The sequence below is a fragment of the Danio aesculapii genome, chromosome 24, assembly GCF_903798145.1.
Source record: "Danio aesculapii chromosome 24, fDanAes4.1, whole genome shotgun sequence".
Lineage (NCBI taxonomy): Eukaryota > Metazoa > Chordata > Actinopteri > Cypriniformes > Danionidae > Danio > Danio aesculapii.
Window position 1 is genome coordinate 17,640,310 of NC_079458.1, and position 17,068 is coordinate 17,657,377.

The 17,068-nt window shown below is 35.3% G+C and overlaps 2 protein-coding genes across 4 annotated transcripts in view; one reads left to right on the forward strand and one right to left on the reverse strand.

Moving 5' to 3' along the window:
• Positions 1–4,845, forward strand: part of rps6ka3b (ribosomal protein S6 kinase, polypeptide 3b) — a 98,366-nt gene extending 93,521 nt beyond the window's left edge. For all 3 annotated transcript variants that reach the window (XM_056450802.1, XM_056450804.1, XM_056450803.1), the window contains one exon: positions 3,939–4,845. In XM_056450802.1, coding sequence (XP_056306777.1) covers positions 3,939–4,061 — 123 coding nt within the window. In that variant the 3' untranslated portion in view covers positions 4,062–4,845. The remainder of the gene's footprint in view (positions 1–3,938) is intronic.
• A 4,815-nt stretch (positions 4,846–9,660) lies between these two features.
• si:dkey-226l10.6 (zinc finger protein 845) lies at positions 9,661–16,635 on the reverse strand. The gene is made up of 2 exons (XM_056451181.1): positions 16,209–16,635; positions 9,661–13,045 (listed from the first exon to the last, which is right to left on the reverse strand). The coding sequence occupies exons 1-2, from the start codon at positions 16,497–16,499 to the stop codon at positions 12,062–12,064; spliced, it is 1,275 nt and encodes a 424-aa protein (XP_056307156.1). The 5' UTR covers positions 16,500–16,635; the 3' UTR covers positions 9,661–12,061.
• Positions 16,636–17,068: the final 433 nt, after the last annotated feature.

Sequence of the window (17,068 nt, forward strand, 5' to 3'; positions counted from 1 at the left end):
GTAGTGTGTGTGTGTGAGAATGTGAGTGTGTATGGATGTTTCCCAGTACTGGGTTGCAGCTGGAAGAACATCCGCTGTGTTCAACATATGCTGGATAAGTTGGTGGTTCATTCCGCTGTGGTGACCCCTGATGAATAAAGGGACTAAGCTGAAGGGGAAAAAAAGTCTAGAAACATTCACAGAATTATTTTAAAATAGCCTTGAAATGCTGTTTGTCTTCCCAGGGCATTAACTGAATTGGTAAATTATTTAACAATAATTATCAGTGCATTAATCACTCAATAAAAGTTGTTTAATCTTAAAAATATAATAAAAATAATATGTAAATAAAAATTCGGTCAGCCAAGTTAAATTATTTTAAATATTTGTTATATTAAAGCTAAATAATATATACAGTTGAAGTCAGAATTATTAGCCCCCCTTTGAATTCTTTTTCCTTTTTAAATATTTCCCAAATGATGTTTAACAGAGCAAGGAAATTTTCACAGTATGTTTGATAATATTTTATCTTCTGGAGAAAGTATTTTTTGTTTTATTTCAGCTAGAATAAAAGTAGTTTTTAATTTTTTAAAACCCATTTTAAAATTACTAGCTCCTTTAAGCCCATTTTTTTCGGTAGTCCACAGAACAAACCATCATTATACAATTACTTGACTAATTACCCTAACCTGCCTAGTTAACCTAATTAACCTAGTTAAGCATTTAAATGTCACTTTAAGCTGTAGAGAAGTGTCTTGAAAAATATCTAGTCAAATATTATTTACTGTCATCATGGATAAAAGAAATGAGTTCTTAAAACTATTATGTTTACAAATGTGTTGAAAAAAATCTTCTCTCCGTTAAACAGAAATTGGGGGAAAATTAAACAGGGGGGCTAATAATTCTGACTTCAACTGTAAATGATTTTTATAAAAATAAGACATTATTTGGCAAAGCTGTATTTCTAACAGCCTTAATGATATTTTTTCCTTTTAAAAATGGCATTATCTTGAATATTCACCAAAATGAAGTAGCGAAAGTTATAGTATAAGATAAAAAATAGTAAAACATATTCAAAACTATTCATTCATTCATTTTCCTTCAGCTTAGTCCCTTTAAATATCATGGGGTCACCTTAGCGGGATGAACCGCCAACTATTCCGGCCTATGTTTTACACAGCGGATGCCCTTCCAGCTACAACCCAGTATTGGGAAACATCCATACACTCTAACATTCACACATGAACTCGTTTAATAAGGCCATTTGTGTTTTACCTGATTGACCTATTTTACCCAATTCACCTACCAATTCACCTCAACAAATGTCTTTGGACTTGTGGAGGAAACCGAAGCACCCAGAGGAAACCCAGGCAAACATGGGGAGAACATACAAACTCCACTAAGAAATGCCAACTGGCCCAGCTGGGACTCGAACCATCAAGGCTTGCTGTGAGATGACAGTGCTAACCACTGAGCCACCATGCCGCCCCTATTCAAAACTAACTATATTATATTATTTTTAAACACCAAATGCACATACAGGGTTCACATGCTTCTTGAAAGTGCTTGAATTTCAGACATATGGATTCAAGGTCTGGAAAGTACTTAAAAGAAAACAAACAAAGGTCCTTGAAAACGCTTGAATTAAAGTTTAAGTAAAATTGTTTTTTAGTATCATTTTTAATTATTGTCAGGCTGCTGTCAAAAAAACAGAATAAAAGAAAACAGAAAATCTCAATTTAAAAATCTTGGATTAAAATCTTGTATAAGAACTATGACCAATGATGCACATACATGTATAAATTTGAATATTACCAGTTTTGAATTAAACAACTAGGGCTGGGCAATTAATCGAAAAGTAATCAAAATCGACATTCAGAACCTATAATCGATCAAAATTTTCCTGATCAATTATTTCAATTACTTTCCCAATCGCATGTGGAGTCACGTGACCCCGCTCTGTTAGGGCTGATTTATACTTCTGCGTCGAACGAGTATTTGAATACACAGATATTTGAATGCACAGGTATGGTCCGGCGCAGCCTTCGTGAGCTGGCATTTCTGCACACCTTTTAAAAAAAGTAATTACATGTCGCACTTTTGCACTACATTAACAAAGATTGGAAGCTCCGCCAGAGATGCCTTGTGACGGCATATTTTCTATTACATTAAAATTATTATTTTTATTACAAAACTTGTACGTAAACTGTGAGGGCAAAAGAAATAAAATAACCGTTCATTAATTGTCATCGAGTTAAAATGTTCAGTTAATCGAGATTTTGATTTTAGGCCAAATCGCCCAGCACTGATCAACAACTTTTAAAGCTCTTTGAACATGATGGTTTAAAAAGGTCTAAATTGTTGAAAATGACACATTCAAAATATCATCACTCTGACATTTTTAATGTAATTAAGTGTAAGTGAAATGCTTAGTACAGTAAGGACTGTATGGCACTACATATGCTGGGGGCGTAAATTACAAAGGTGCTTGATATGAAATTAATGGTGCTTTAAAATGTCCTTGAATCAGCTGTTTATGAAAGTGTGGGAACTCTGCACATACAGTTGTCAAAATTATTAGCCTCCCTGTGATTTATCTTTTATTTATTTTATTTTTTTCCCAAAATATTTCTCAAATGATGTTTAACTGAGCAAGGAATTTTTCATAGTAATTCTTCTAGAGAAAGCCTTACTTTCTTTTTGTGGCTAGAATAAAAACAGTTTTAAATTTTCTTTAAGGTCAATATTATTAGCCTCCTTAAGCAATATTTTTTTCGATTGTCTACAGAACAAACCATCATTATACAATGATTTGTCTAATTACCCTATCCTGCATAATTAATCTAGTTAAGCCTTTAAATTGCACTTTAAGCTGAAAAGCTGCACTGTAAAACCCCAAAAGTTAAGGTAATTCAAACCATTTGAGGAAACCGATTGCTACAAACCATTTGAGTTAAAAAACTAATCTATTAGTGTGAACTTACTCCATTTAAGTTGAAGTAATGAAGTATTTAATAAACTCATTACCTTCAACACTGAGTTCAAAACTCTTTTCAAATGAGTAGAATTGACTTTCAGTCACTTTTGAGTTAACTAAACTCATTTCATTTGATGAAGTTGACTGTTGGGTTTTACAGTTTAGTATCCTGAAAAATATCTAGTAAAGTATTATGTACTGTCATCATAACAAAGATTTTTTTTAATCGGTTATTAAATATTTCTGTGAAACCCTGCCCAATAATAGCAATTTTCAGTCTACCTCCTAATGACGCTTTATATAATAAGTGCCATATTCATAATATTGCTTTCACCTCATCGCTAGCCAGAAGACAAATATTGCTAAATTGGAAATCCCCATGAGCCCCTGCAAATCTTTCCTGGCTGAAAAGACCTAATGTCTTTTTTTTGCATTTGGAAAAAATTAAATACTCTATTAGGGACTTTGTCAGTTTATTTTATAATATGTGGAACCCTGTAATTTCTTTCGTCGAAACTATACCTTCTTTTTAGATTTAAACCAGATTTAGATTATTTATTTTTTATTAATTTATTTTATTTTTATTTTTATTTACTCTTTTTGTGGGGTCAATTTGGGTTGGGTTTAGGAGAATGTTTCAGTTGTTTACATGACTGTATATCATTATTACAATGTTCAAAACCAGCAGATTATACTATTTAGTTTGCATGTCTTGTACTTACTGTCATTCAAGTTTCTGCTTAAAAATCAGTTATTAGACATTAGTTGTTAATTATGTTAACAAAAATCTTATTTCCATTAAGCAGAAATTGTACAAAAATATACAGGGGGGCTAATAATTTCAACTGTATATCAATTTAATTTATTTTTAATTGCCAAATTAATAAGCTTTCATTATATAAATGACTGTAAAACTGTGCAAAATGTATATTTAGAGCCTGTCACTTCATCCAAATTTGTGTGTAAACTGTCTCTCCTGTAGGGGGCGATGGCTGCCACATTCTCTGCCTTGAACAGAAACGTTCCTCCTGTTCTGGAACCTGTCGGCTGTTCAATACTCGCTCAGCGCAGAGGGGTGAAAAAACTGACCTCCACTGCCTTATGAGAAGAAAAACCTTCCACCTCCAACCCCGTGACCTCCAGCTCGGTCTGAGCACAGCCTGAATTGGGCTTGCTTGCTGCCTACAGTACCTTGCGTCCAGGCCTTAGAGCCGAGTGTAGATTCTGAGGACCCCTGGTGGACAACCCAAATCTTCCTTCTCTGGTCACTGCGACTTCAAGCCTCCAAACGCAGATCAATGAAGCCTGTTTTTCGAGGAGCAAATCATCTGAGCGCATCAAGAGAAACAAACCAGATCTCAGTCTTTATTAAAAGCTACCACATTACTTTAGAAGATGATGACCAATTCCTGCGCCAAATCGTGCATCAAGCTGCAAAAAGCTCCAGTTCTATGGGGACATGTGTGTTCGTGTTTAATATTCAGATTCTGTTCCATTGTTCTCAATTATTTTACATTAGGATTGTATTTAACGAGAGAATATTTTGACGTTATTCACTCAATTCACTCACTCTAAAGTTGTTCCAAATCTGTAGGAGTTTCCATTTGCGTCATCTTTGTTAAGGATAAAACCAAATGTTTAGAAGAATTTGGGTGTGTAGACATTTGATGGTCCCCTTTAATGTCCATAGTATGGATAAATAATATGATTGGAAAGCAAGACGTACTGGTTTGGGGCTACTTTAGAGTGAATAAAGGATTATTATTGAACAGATTCCACAACGAAAGACCCTCCAAACCATTATAGATGTGGTGTACTATATGGAAGCCTGCATGCGTCCACCACAGAATTTTTAAAAATGAGAGCAAATAAAACAGTAAATGCAGCTATTTAATCTCACTGTTACGAGTCGTTCAAACAGAATTCCAAATTGAGAGTCATGATTAAAACCAGGTTACTAATTTATTTCTCAAAACTGCAAGTGTGTAAACGTAATCAGTCAAAATTACAAGCTATAACTTGTAAAAAATTTGCAGAAAGAAAATCAGTTGCGAGTGTTGACATTTTTTTAGATATGTTCTTTATATTTTTATGCCAATTACAAGTTTATTTCTTACAATTCTGACTTTGTTATTCCCAATTCTGACTTTTTTCATTTTTGTAAGATAGAAACTTAAACTCGAGATACAAAATTGCACTTCAGAATTGCAAGATAGAAACTTGATTGCAAAAACAAAGTCAGAATTTGGAGTTTATGATTTAATTTATTTTTTTGCAAATTGTGATTTTATTTCTTGCATTTGTGTCTTCTTTCATCTTCTTGCAATTCTGACTTTATTCCTCTCAATTTTGACATTTTTCTCAGATTTGCAAGATATAAACTACAAATTTTATGATACAAAATCACAATTTATAAAGTCATAATGAGATAAAAATCAGCGAAAAGCTAAATCACAATCATGAGTTTTTATCTCACAATTCTTTTTTTTTTCAGCAAAATGCATTTTATTTCTTGCAATTCTGACTTTATTCTCCTCAATTCAGATTTTTTTCTTGATTTGAAAGGTAGAAACTCGAGATATAAACTTGATTGCAAAAAACAAAGTCAGAATTCTGAGTTTATGGTTCAGTTTTTTCTGCAAATTGTGATTTTATTTCTTGCATTTGGGACTCGTTTTCTTGCAATTCTGACTTTATTTGTGATACAAAATCACACTTCATAAAGTCAGAATTGAATTCTGAGTTTATCTCGCAATTCTTTTTTTTTAATAAACTGCAATTTATTTCTTGCAATTCTGACTTCATTCTTATCAATTCTGCCTTTTTTTCAGATTGGAAAAAATGTATAATATTATAATAATATATGGTTTAATTTTTTTCTGCAAATTGCGATTTTTTTTATTTCTTGAATTTGTAACTTTTTACATCTTCTTGCAGCTCTTACTTTATTCCTCTCCAAAATCTGAAATTTTTCTCATATTTGCAAAATATAAACTCAAAATTTTATGATACAAATCTCACTTCATAAAGTCAAAATAGGGAAATAAAAATCAGAGAAAAGAGAAATCTGAATTCTGAGTTTATCTCTCACAATTCTTTTTTTTTCAACAAACTACAATTTATTTCTTACAATTTTTTTTGTAGATTTGGAAGATAGAAGCTCAAAGTCGAGATACAAAATCTCCCTTCATGAAGTCAGAATTGTAAGATATAAACTTAATTGCAAAAAACAGTCAGAATTCTGAGTTTATGATAAAAAAAATCAGCAAATTGTGATTTTATTTCTTGCATTTGTGTCTTCTTTCATTTTCTTCCAATTCTGACTTTATTCCTCCTAATTCTGACATTTTTCTCAGATTTGCAAGATAAAAACTGTAAATTGTAAGACACAAACTCACAATTTATAAAGTCAAAATTATGAGATAAAGATCAGCGTAAAGCTAAATCAGTTTGTAGTTTGTTTCGACAAACCACAATTTATTTCTTGCAATTCAGATTCTTTTTTCCAGTTTACAAGATATAAACTCAAAACTGCGAGAACAAAATGAGCAATTCTTCTAAAGCTGCACAACTGATATGAACAGAGCCTTGTGTTTAATTAGAACAACAATCTAAGAAAAACCCTCAAAGCTGATCGACGGACGACTGTAAGACGAGTCTGAATGTCTGCTGTTGTTCACTTTCCACTCTTTATACAGAACCACAATGTGAACCAAATCCAAAGCACAAAATGCAGTGGAGGCCTACATAAAACAAAAAACACCACAGAATGTCCAATAGAGAACTCAGGTGAAACGCAATACATTATACAAAAAACATACGCTGGGACGGAAATAAGTATACGGCTGTATCACCTGCTGACCTGTGTATTTGTTTGTATGTAGGGAAGAACAGGAGGACTGCTCAGAGATAAAATATGTAGTGACTTTTTTGAAGCGACTACATTCAGCCTTGACATATTTTTATAAATGTGCATGGGCAAGATGCTATATTAGCTAGTAGCTCTGTGGAAGTTCATGTTTAAGAGCATGACGGAGGAGGTGTTTACCACTCTTTGTTTTGTTTTTTTAATTTAACCACTTCTAATTCCTTGCAGGTTGTTGGGGGTTGTTTTTTTCTGCGTAAGTTTTAATATGTTGTACATTTTCTTTTCATCTCGGTTGTATTTTTCCTCACTTGGAAGAGTGCTGGAAATGTTGCTGTCCATGTAAGCAAGCTGCTATCCTGTTCTTTCTTTTGTACATGTAGAAAATAAAAGTTTGCCATTTTTACAAAAACTATCTGGCAGGACTGTGATTGTTTTCATCTTTAGAAACCAAATAAAATGGGAACAATTTAGGAAATATATCCAAGAGCATGTTTAATTGTCAGATATAGACAATCTTTGTTCCAGCAAATTGATTCTTTTCCTTTCCCAGGTTCAAAGTAGAGTGTATTGTGTCAAACAGATTGTATAATTGTAGTTTTTGTTACATGTGCTGCATATAAGTTTTTTTAACTCTTCTAAAGCATAAAAATACCATGATATGTTTGCAGATATTTACGAAACATGCCAAGTAAACATACTTGTTTATCTGAAAAACAATGCGGAAGTCAGATATTCTGCTTTAAAAATGTGTTTTTCGTGCCGGAACACTCTTTGTTTTGGTCATTTAACCCGCCCAGGAAGGCTCTGAAAGGAAGTCTCTGAAAGCATGTTTCCGTGACGGAAATGCGACCTCCGGTGGACAGTAGCAGACTGCGAAATGAGACCAATTCAGTTCCACATGAGGTTATTACTTAGCAAATAATATAGCTATTATGAATGTAAGCATTATGTGAGCAGCTTACATTGTAACTGCATGTCCTAACAACAGGCTGCGTGACGAGATTTGCAGTTTGCCTTTGTTTTAATCCAGGAGTGCAATACCTTGTTCAACCACAATACATTGTTCAACCACTGTCAAACTTACTGCACCTTTAAGCCACATTATTATTTACCTTTATTTTTATGGGTATGTTTTTTTTATTGTATGTGCTTAAGTTGATACTATCTATAATTTTTAAAATATAATTGTTTTCGTGATTTGCCAAAAATTTATAAATGAAATGAAAAATAATAATATTAAATTTAAAAAAAAGAAAGCACATTAAAGGGTCCGATCAGTCACATAATTCTTGTCACTGTGGGTGAGCCAAAGAGTAGGAAAAGAAAACAGCTTTAAATTAAAATGAATTGTATCTTGGTTTGGCTTGGACCAGAGCAGGTGCATGAATGCTAAAGTTTTAAATAAAAGTGAAACAAAAAGCTTGACCCCCTTCATGTTTACAAGTGCAGCCATTTAGAGGTCATTTCGGGTTAATTATTTCAGAATTTACCGTATTTTGAAATGGATGTGTGAACGGTGCTTTTCCGGACAAATTACAAAACGTTTAGCTTTTTTTTTTCAATTTACCATACCGTATTAAAAAGTTGATATTCACCAGTATAACTGTGTGAAACGAGCTAATGTTTATTTTTAGAAACAAATTCCACAATTTTTTCTTTTCTGAGAATTCCAAGCAATTTGTAATTGCTGCAATTATTTTGACATTCAAAATTTGCCACAGGTTTCCTGTGAGGACTGGATTTGGGGGTTGGGGTTCGTCGTAAACCACATACACTACCTGACAAAAGTCCTGTCGTCTATCCCAGTTGTAAGAGCAACAAATAATAACTTGACTTCTAATTGATCATTTGGAAAGTGGCAGATAAGTCATCTGTTGAACTGCATCACAAATACTGCAGAAGACCTATTGGAACCCACATGGACCCAAGATTCTCATAAAAATCAGTCAAGTTTGGTGAAGGAAAAATCATGGTTTGGACTTACATTCAGTATGCGGGCGTGCGAGAGATCTGCAGAGTTGATGGCAACATCAACAGCCTGAGGCATCAAGACATTTGTGCTGCCCATTACATTACAAACAACAGGAGAGGGCAAATTCTTTAGCAGGATAGCACTCCTCATACTTCAGCCTCCACATCAAAGTTCCTGAAAGCAAAGAAAGTCAAGGTGCTCCAGGATTGGCCAGCCCAGTCACCAGAAATTAACATTATTGAGCATGTCTGAGGTAAGATGGAGGCATTGAAGATGAATCCAGACAATCTTGATGAACTCTGGGAGTACTGCAAGAACGCTTTCTTTGCCATTCCAGATGACTTCATTAATAAGTTATTTGAGTCGTTGCAGAGATGTATGGATGCAGTCCTCCAAGTTTATGGGAGTCATACACAATATTAATACATTTTCCACTGCACCATGACTTTATATTCTATACTGGACATTATTTCTGTTAAGTGAAAATTTTTTGTCTAAGCAGTCAGATCTTACTGAACTAATTAAACAATTATAAATCAAGGTATGAGCATGTCTTTCATATTAGCCACTAATACCAAATGATCAACTAGAAGTTTATATATGATGTTCCTAAAACTTGGATAGGCGACAAGACTTTTGTCAGGTTGTGTGTGTGTGTGTGTGTGTGTGTGTGTGTGTGTGTGTGTGTGTGTGTAAAATAATTTACAGTAAAGTCATTTATTCTGTTCAAAATTAGTTTAAAAAAACTATTTAAAGCAACTATATGAACATTTATTTCAGCATTTCATGTGGAAAAAATTCTCAGGATTCTGATAAACAAAGCACTAATTTGAAACAAATCTTTTAAACATCATAAATGTCTTTATTGTCATGATGAAGTTAATGCAGCCTTGGTGTAGCGTCAATATAAATGCATCCTAAAGTCACAAAAATGCATGATATTTTAATTGTCCATTTAAGAAATGATTTCATGAATACGTACATGGAATAATCCCAACATTAATGGAAGTTGAACATTACTACCATGATACATATATTGTTATGATACAGTGATTTGCCTACATCTTCAGTTTACTTAATCTAACTAACATTCAACAATTAAAGGGATAGTTCACCCAAAATTGAACACTTATTCTTAATTAACCTCCTTACAAACCTCTATTTTAGGATAACAAAAATATGATGGAAGTAAACATCAGCTACCAGTTTCTTTCCAACATTCAAGATATCATCTTTTCTGTTTAACAGCAGAAACAATGAAAGTAACAGATGCAGAATTTCATTTTTTTATCCCTTTAAAAATAAACTTGTATTAAACCCCCAAACTAAATATTTGGTCATTATTTGCTGTTAGTTTCCTTCTGCTGAACACAAAAGAAGATATTTTGAAGAAAAAGCTGTAACCATTGACTTCCAGAGTATTAGTTTTTCCTGCTATGGGAGTCAATGGTTACAGGTTTTCATCTTTCTTCAAAATATCTTCTTTTGTGTTCAACAGAAGAAGGAAACTTGTGAAGATTTTGGAACCACTAAATGGAGAGTAAATAGTGAATACATTTGCATTTTTGGGTGATCTATCTCTTTGAAAATAAACTTGTTACCCTGAACTGAAAATTGTGTCATTATTTGCTTACGAGATTCTTTCTTCTGTTAAACACTAAGTAAGTTTGAAGAAAAAGCTGTAACCATTGACTTCCATAGTATTTGTTTTTCCTACTATGGAAGTCAATGGTTACAGGTTTTTAGCTTTCTTCAAAATATCTTCATTTGTTTTCAACAGAGGAAAGAAACTCGTAAAGGTCAGAAACGACTTGAGGGAGAGTAAATAGTGAATACATTTGCATTTTTGAGTGATCTTTCTCTTTAAAAATAAACTTAGATGACCCCAAACTGAAAATCCTGTCATTACTCGCTTACAAGTCCCCTTCTTCTGTTGAAAACAAAAGAAGATATTTTGAAGAAACCTGTAACCATTGGCTTTGATAGTATTTGTTTTTCCAATGGAAGTCAATGGTTACAGATTTCAGCTTCAAAATATCTTATTTTGTTTTCAACAGAAAAAAGAAACTCGCAAAGATTTTGGAACCACTTGAGGGAGAGTTAATACTGAATACATTTGCATTTTTGGGTAATTCTTTCTCTTTAAAAATAAACTTGTATTACCCGAACTGAAAATTCTGTCAATATTTGCTTACAATTTTTTTTCTTCTGTTAAACACAAAAATATATATATAGTTTAAAGAAAAAGCTGTAACCGGGGACTTGTAAGCGAGTAATGGCAGAATTTTCAGTTTGGGGTCATACAAGTTTATTAAAGAGATAGATCACTCAAAAATGCAAATGTATTCACTATTTACTCTCCCTCAAGTGGTTTCAAGCATTTACAATTTTCTTTCTTCTGATAAACACAAAAAAAGATGTTTTGAAGAAAGCTGAAAACCTGTAACCATTGATTTCCATAATAGGAAAAACAAATACTCTGGAAGTCATTGGCTACAGCTTTTTCTTTAAACTATATTCTTTTGTATTCTTCTTGAGAAACTCGCAAAGATTTTCCTACTATGGAAGTGAATGGTTACAGGTTTTCAGCTTTCTTCAAAATATCTTCTTTTGTGTTCAGCAGAAGAAAGAAGCTTGTAAAGATTTTGGAACCACTTGAGGGAGAGTTAATAGTGAATACATTTGCATTTCTGAGTGATCCATCTCTTTAATTAAACTATTTTTTTTCTGTAATGAAGGACCAAATCCTACCAAAACACACACACACACACACACACACAGATAAAAAAAACAGGAATCACCTCACACTGTGAAAAAACAATATGCGTAAATTAGCAGTTTGTCATATTTTGTGATTCATATTTTTTCCCATTTAATTATATATTTATTTATGCTTTTGAATTGCATTCTTTCATCAACTTTTAACCTTGAAAAGTTCAAAAAAGAGTGACTTTTATGAACAATTTATTAGTTTAAAATGATATATTTTCTGGGGTTGTACAGTATATTACAATCCAAAAACCTTGTAATAGACTGCCGATACATTTTCTGTTACTTTAAAGACTTGATTCTCTATATATTATTTCTTTTACTACTAAACAAAAGTCACTTTGTTAAACTGTACAGTTGAATTTTTAACATTAAAAGTCAACAGAACATAGATCAACATCCCATAATGCAATTCACAACCGTAAATAAACAGAAAGCACTTGTGAATCACAAAATACAGAAACTGTTAAGTAACAGATATTGTTTACAGTGCAGCTCACTCGCTCTTCTCCTGCTCCTCATGATCATCCTGCTGAAGTTCTTCCTTTTCCAGGACCTCTTTTTCAGTCTCCACCTCCTCCACCACAGATGAATCCAGTGAATCGTCCATGTCCTCTTCGCTGAGCGGCTCCATCATCTCCTCCAGTGACTCTCCGGGGCCGCTCTTCTGGATCTTCTGCTTGTGGGTGAGCATGTGTTTAGAGTAGCCCCGCTGCGACAGGTAGATCTGGCAGATGTCGCAGTAAAACGGAGTCATGACGTTGTGTTTGTCCATGTGGTTAATGAAGCCGCTGACCCTCAGGAAGCTCCTATGGCAGGTCTTGCAGCACAGTCGCTCTCCTGCATGAGCCGATTTGAGGTGCTGAACGAGAGACCCTTTGTACTGGAAGCTGTTTTCGCAGACGGGACACACGCAGGTCAGTTTGGACGAGTGATGCTTCATGTGGGCAGCAAACGCCACTTTGTAGCCGAATCTTCGGGGACATAAATGGCAAGCGAACGGCATGCTTGATTCAGCGTTTTCGTGGACTTTCCTGTGAGCTTTTAGAAAGGCCTGATGCGCGAAGCCTTTTCCACACTGCCGACAGAGGAACCTATCTTCTGGATTCATCGGGGCTTCTGAATTGAGCCCTGACTTTTCTTTCTGCTCAGATTTGGGTTTCTTCTTAGCGTGATGAGCCCGCCAGTGTTTGGTCAGCGTGCGTCTGCTGCGAAACCTCTGGCTGCATTTGGGACAGTTGATTAAGTTTGCGCTGGCGCGATGTTTTTTAGGCTCTACGACCAAGCTGTCGTCGGTCACGGCCTGCTCCAGCTCTTCATCCTTCATTTCCTCGTCCTGAGAGGAGTTGTGCTCTTGGCCTGGTGTAGCGTTGGTGCTCAGCTCATATTCGACGGGCTCATCCTTGACGCACGCCAGAGAAATGGCTTCAGAAATGGTGATGCTACATGTGTTGTTTTCAGCGCATTCAGTTTCTGTTTCCTGTTCGATAAAACATAATAGATTATTACGTACAGCATGCACACAACGTTTACGTCACTTTAATCAAGTCTTATTAAAATATGAAGTTTATTTTCATTTTTTAATGTAACATTTACATATACTTTGATTTATTCACAAATGTAATCGTACATTAAATGTAGCCTAATATATTACATATTAGGGTTGGGCGATGTCGACCAATTTGGCATGGTACAATGTCTAATCTGAAACATCGCGATGGACGATGGCATCATCGTCATAGGCCGCAGTGAATTAATTATTTATGAATAATTAATTAATTCATAACTAATTTATTATTTGTAGCTTACTGTTTCAGCTACCTGACCCGTATGGTCTTTGTTTTACCCATAACCAAATCATAAATAAAGATAAGTTACAAACAAATTACCACCTGTCAATCACTTTTTCCGCATGACTCTGGCATGAATAGGCAGAGTGATCTGTGTCCTCCTTATAATGGCGTCGACAAACTTGGTTGGTAAAAAAGGTGCACAACCAACAGGAACCAACCAACAGTGTCTGAGGTTTTCGCTAAAATTACTACGTACAAGCGTAAAAGCGAAAGATTGAAGCAGTGTAATGACGATGTGACATGTCAAAGAGTCGTTAGATAGAGACAAGATTCATTAAATATCACGTTTAACAACTATACTGAGACCCGATTCAGTGGTACATGCTTGAATCTGTCCGACGTGCACTGCTCTCTGGGGTTTTGTGCTCAAAGCACCTGCTGACTGCTGGACTCAGATGCACGCATATGCTGCAGCATGACAGAGTGTGTGTTCGTGGTCACGTGATGTGTGATTTCAGCTGTATAGTGTGGAAGGAGGGCTTTTCAGAAATGCTAAATGAAGACGTGTATCGTTTTTGTTCTAAAATGCCATTTTAAAACTAAGACGTATTAGTGTAAATGGGGCCTAAGTGGGGGCGCGGCAAAGGATCGCGAGGCCGGCTCAGCATCGTGATGTCTATTGGCCATCGGTGATGGACTATGGCATCGTCTATCGACCCAACCCTATTACATATAAAGATTTATAAATTATATATAAAAGGATAATTAACCATAAAGGTCATTGTTTTTCTTTCTTTTTTTCAACCAGATGGTGCTAATCTGCCTTTTGTTTTTGAATGGCAGTCTCGATTTTACCTGGAAATACTGCAGTAATTAAAAAATAACAAAACAAATCACATAAATTTCCATTGAGTGGAAAATAATTGTTGATTACTGCATAAATATTAATTATTACCATAAAACCTGCTCAAAATTCAAAACAACATAGAAAAATTATTAAACAAAAATACATTTTATTGATTTTACTAAAGGGCGACGCAGTGGCGCAGTAGGTAGTGCTGTCGCCTCACAGTAAGAAGGTCGCTGGTTCGAGCCTTGGCTGGGTCAGTTGGCGTTTCTGTGTGGAGTTTGCATGTTTTTCCGTGTGTTCGTGTGGGTTTTCTCCGGGTGCTCCGTGTGGTATAAGTGAATTGGGTAAGCTAAATTGTCCGTAGTGTATGGGTGTTGTATGGGTGTTTCCCAGAGATGGGTTGCAGAAGGAAGCTGGTGGTTTATTCCGCTGTGTTGACCCCCAATTAATAAAGGGACTAAGCCGAAAAGAGAATGAATGAATGAGTAATTTTACTAAAAAAATACATATTAACAGGCGTTCATCCCATTTTGACCAGCTAATACCAAGTGTGATTCTCAAATAAGGAACACTCAATGGTGCTTAAAAATACCATAATATGTTTGCAGATATTTAAGAAACATGCAAAGTGAGCATACTTGTTTATCTGAATAACAATGCTCAAGTCAGTTATTCTGCTTTGAAAATGTGTTTTCCGTGCCAGAACGTCTGTCTTTGTTTTGGTTCTTTTAACCCTCCCAATGCCAGTATAGCCAATTATAATTCAGCACCCTGGGTTGCCTTTGTAGAAAACAGCGCATTTCATTCATTCAGTCACCTCTGGTGGACAAATGAGATACTAATTCAGAGTTCCACATGAGGTTATTAATTAGCAAATAATATAAATATTACGAATGTAAACATTAGGTGAGCAGGTTACATTGTAACCAAGTGTCCTAACAACACGCTACGTGACGAGGTGTAGCTGAGGTGATCATTGTCCATTTTCTGTTGTTCATCTGAAATAGAAGCCATTTTTAATATATTAATTTAAGGAGTTGGTTAGAACAAAAACTCATTTTAATATGGAAAACATTTCTTCTATCAGGTGCTGTTGCCTTTATGCCTCATTCAGACTAGCAGCAACTTTGTAAATGCCTGTCACTTTGAATGCAAACGCAGGTCTGTGTAGGTCTACAGCATGGAGAATGCAACCGGCCTCTGGGCAAGCTGAGAGAAGATCACATGAGCTCTACTGGTGCTCCTATAGGCTGTCACTCAAGAAAGTCGCTTTTCATTTGCATAAAGTTGGATTCTCGATAGGCCTACTGTTGCTCGCGTAGACTGAGGTCGCCAGACTTCACCCTCCGTTGAAATAAACGGTCGCTTGTCACTCTGCTGCTGCGAGTCGCACAGTGTGAGTGAGGCTTAATACATAATATAATTTAAATCAGCCTTTAGGCTCTTTAGTTAGTCTCGCTCCTGCTCCTCAATCTGGCAACCTGCGCTTGCGTTTGTTTTGATCCAGAACTGCAATACCCAGTTGTACCACTGGGTGTCAAACTTACATACTGCACCTTTAAATATACTGATGTTTCATTATATAACCTGTAATTACATAAACATCTTAGAAATTACACTTAAATTCAATTAAATGTTGTATAAATGTTTTTTAAAGTACATTAGATGTCATTTTGTTTATTTGTTTGTATTGTCTGTGTTAATGCCTATGTATAATGTGTTGCTTATTATTTAGAAACAAATTTGTTTAACGTTTAGCATCCATATTTAGATATTTCACATAACAAATGCAGGTTTTTTCATCATTTTCATTATTTTTAAATAAAAACTGCATAATTTTATTGTCATGTAATACTTTTTACCTATTTAATATAAAGAAAGTTATAATATATACCCATTTCATGTACACACACAAAAAAACCATTTATATAAAATATCAGTATAACGTTATATCAGTTAATACGTATATTAAATGAAATGATGAAAACAAGTCATCTTACCGGTGTCTCTTTCTCGGCTGTCCGGGCTGCAGGATGAACAGTCGGAACCGCCTCGACGCTCAGGATCCTGCATGTGCTGAAGCCCAGATCCAGAGTAAAGAAACTCTCCTCCGAGAAGTGATCTCCACACACCCGCCACGAAGAGCCTGCGCTTCCCACAGCAACAGCAGCTTCACTGTCCTCGATAAATTTCATCCACCGGCTGCGTCTCTGCGGCTCCTCCGGCAGCATGTAGTGAATAATGGAGTCCGATCGGTTCGGGCAGCCGCCGATCACACACTTGTGTATCATTGTTGACGGTCTACCGCAACTTGAGCTCAAATCCGGAAAGTTTACACAACGTAAATTGTCATATATTTTGATGATAATTCCGTAAAAACAGCAAATAATAGGACGTTGTAAATATTGTACGAGTGAAGACGTTCAAAACAATCCGCAATGCTTTTTCGGCAGAAATCACTGACTTTTGATGGTGGTATTGTGGCCCCTACTGGCTAGGAGGAAAATGCCTTTCCTTTTTTTCTTTCATGAAAAGCATGGTGAAAATGACCACTAGGCCACATTGGAGTCATGATGAAAACTATTTAATTCAGTTCATCTTTATTTCTATAACGCTTTTGCTATGTAGATTGTGTCAAAGCAGTTTAACATACAAGTTTGAGTAAATTAAAACTGTGTCAGTCCAGTTTTCCGAGACGAAGTTCAGTTCAGTTTAGTTCAGATCAGTGTAGTTTAATTTCCACTGCTGAAAGTCCAAACACGGAAGAGCAAATCCATCGATGCATAGCTCCACAAGTCCCAGCGGCGACCGTGGCCAGGAACAAAACTTCACCAATTGATGAAAGTGAAGGAAAAACCTT

Coding starts and splice junctions, on each gene's coding strand:
- si:dkey-226l10.6 (XM_056451181.1), bottom strand. CDS start 16,499: ATGATACACAAGTGTGTGATCGGCGGCTGCCCGAACCGATCGGACTCC. Junction 13,046..16,208: donor CAGCCGAGAAAGAGACACCG/GTAAGATGACTT, acceptor TTTATCGAACAG/GAAACAGAAACTGAATGCGC.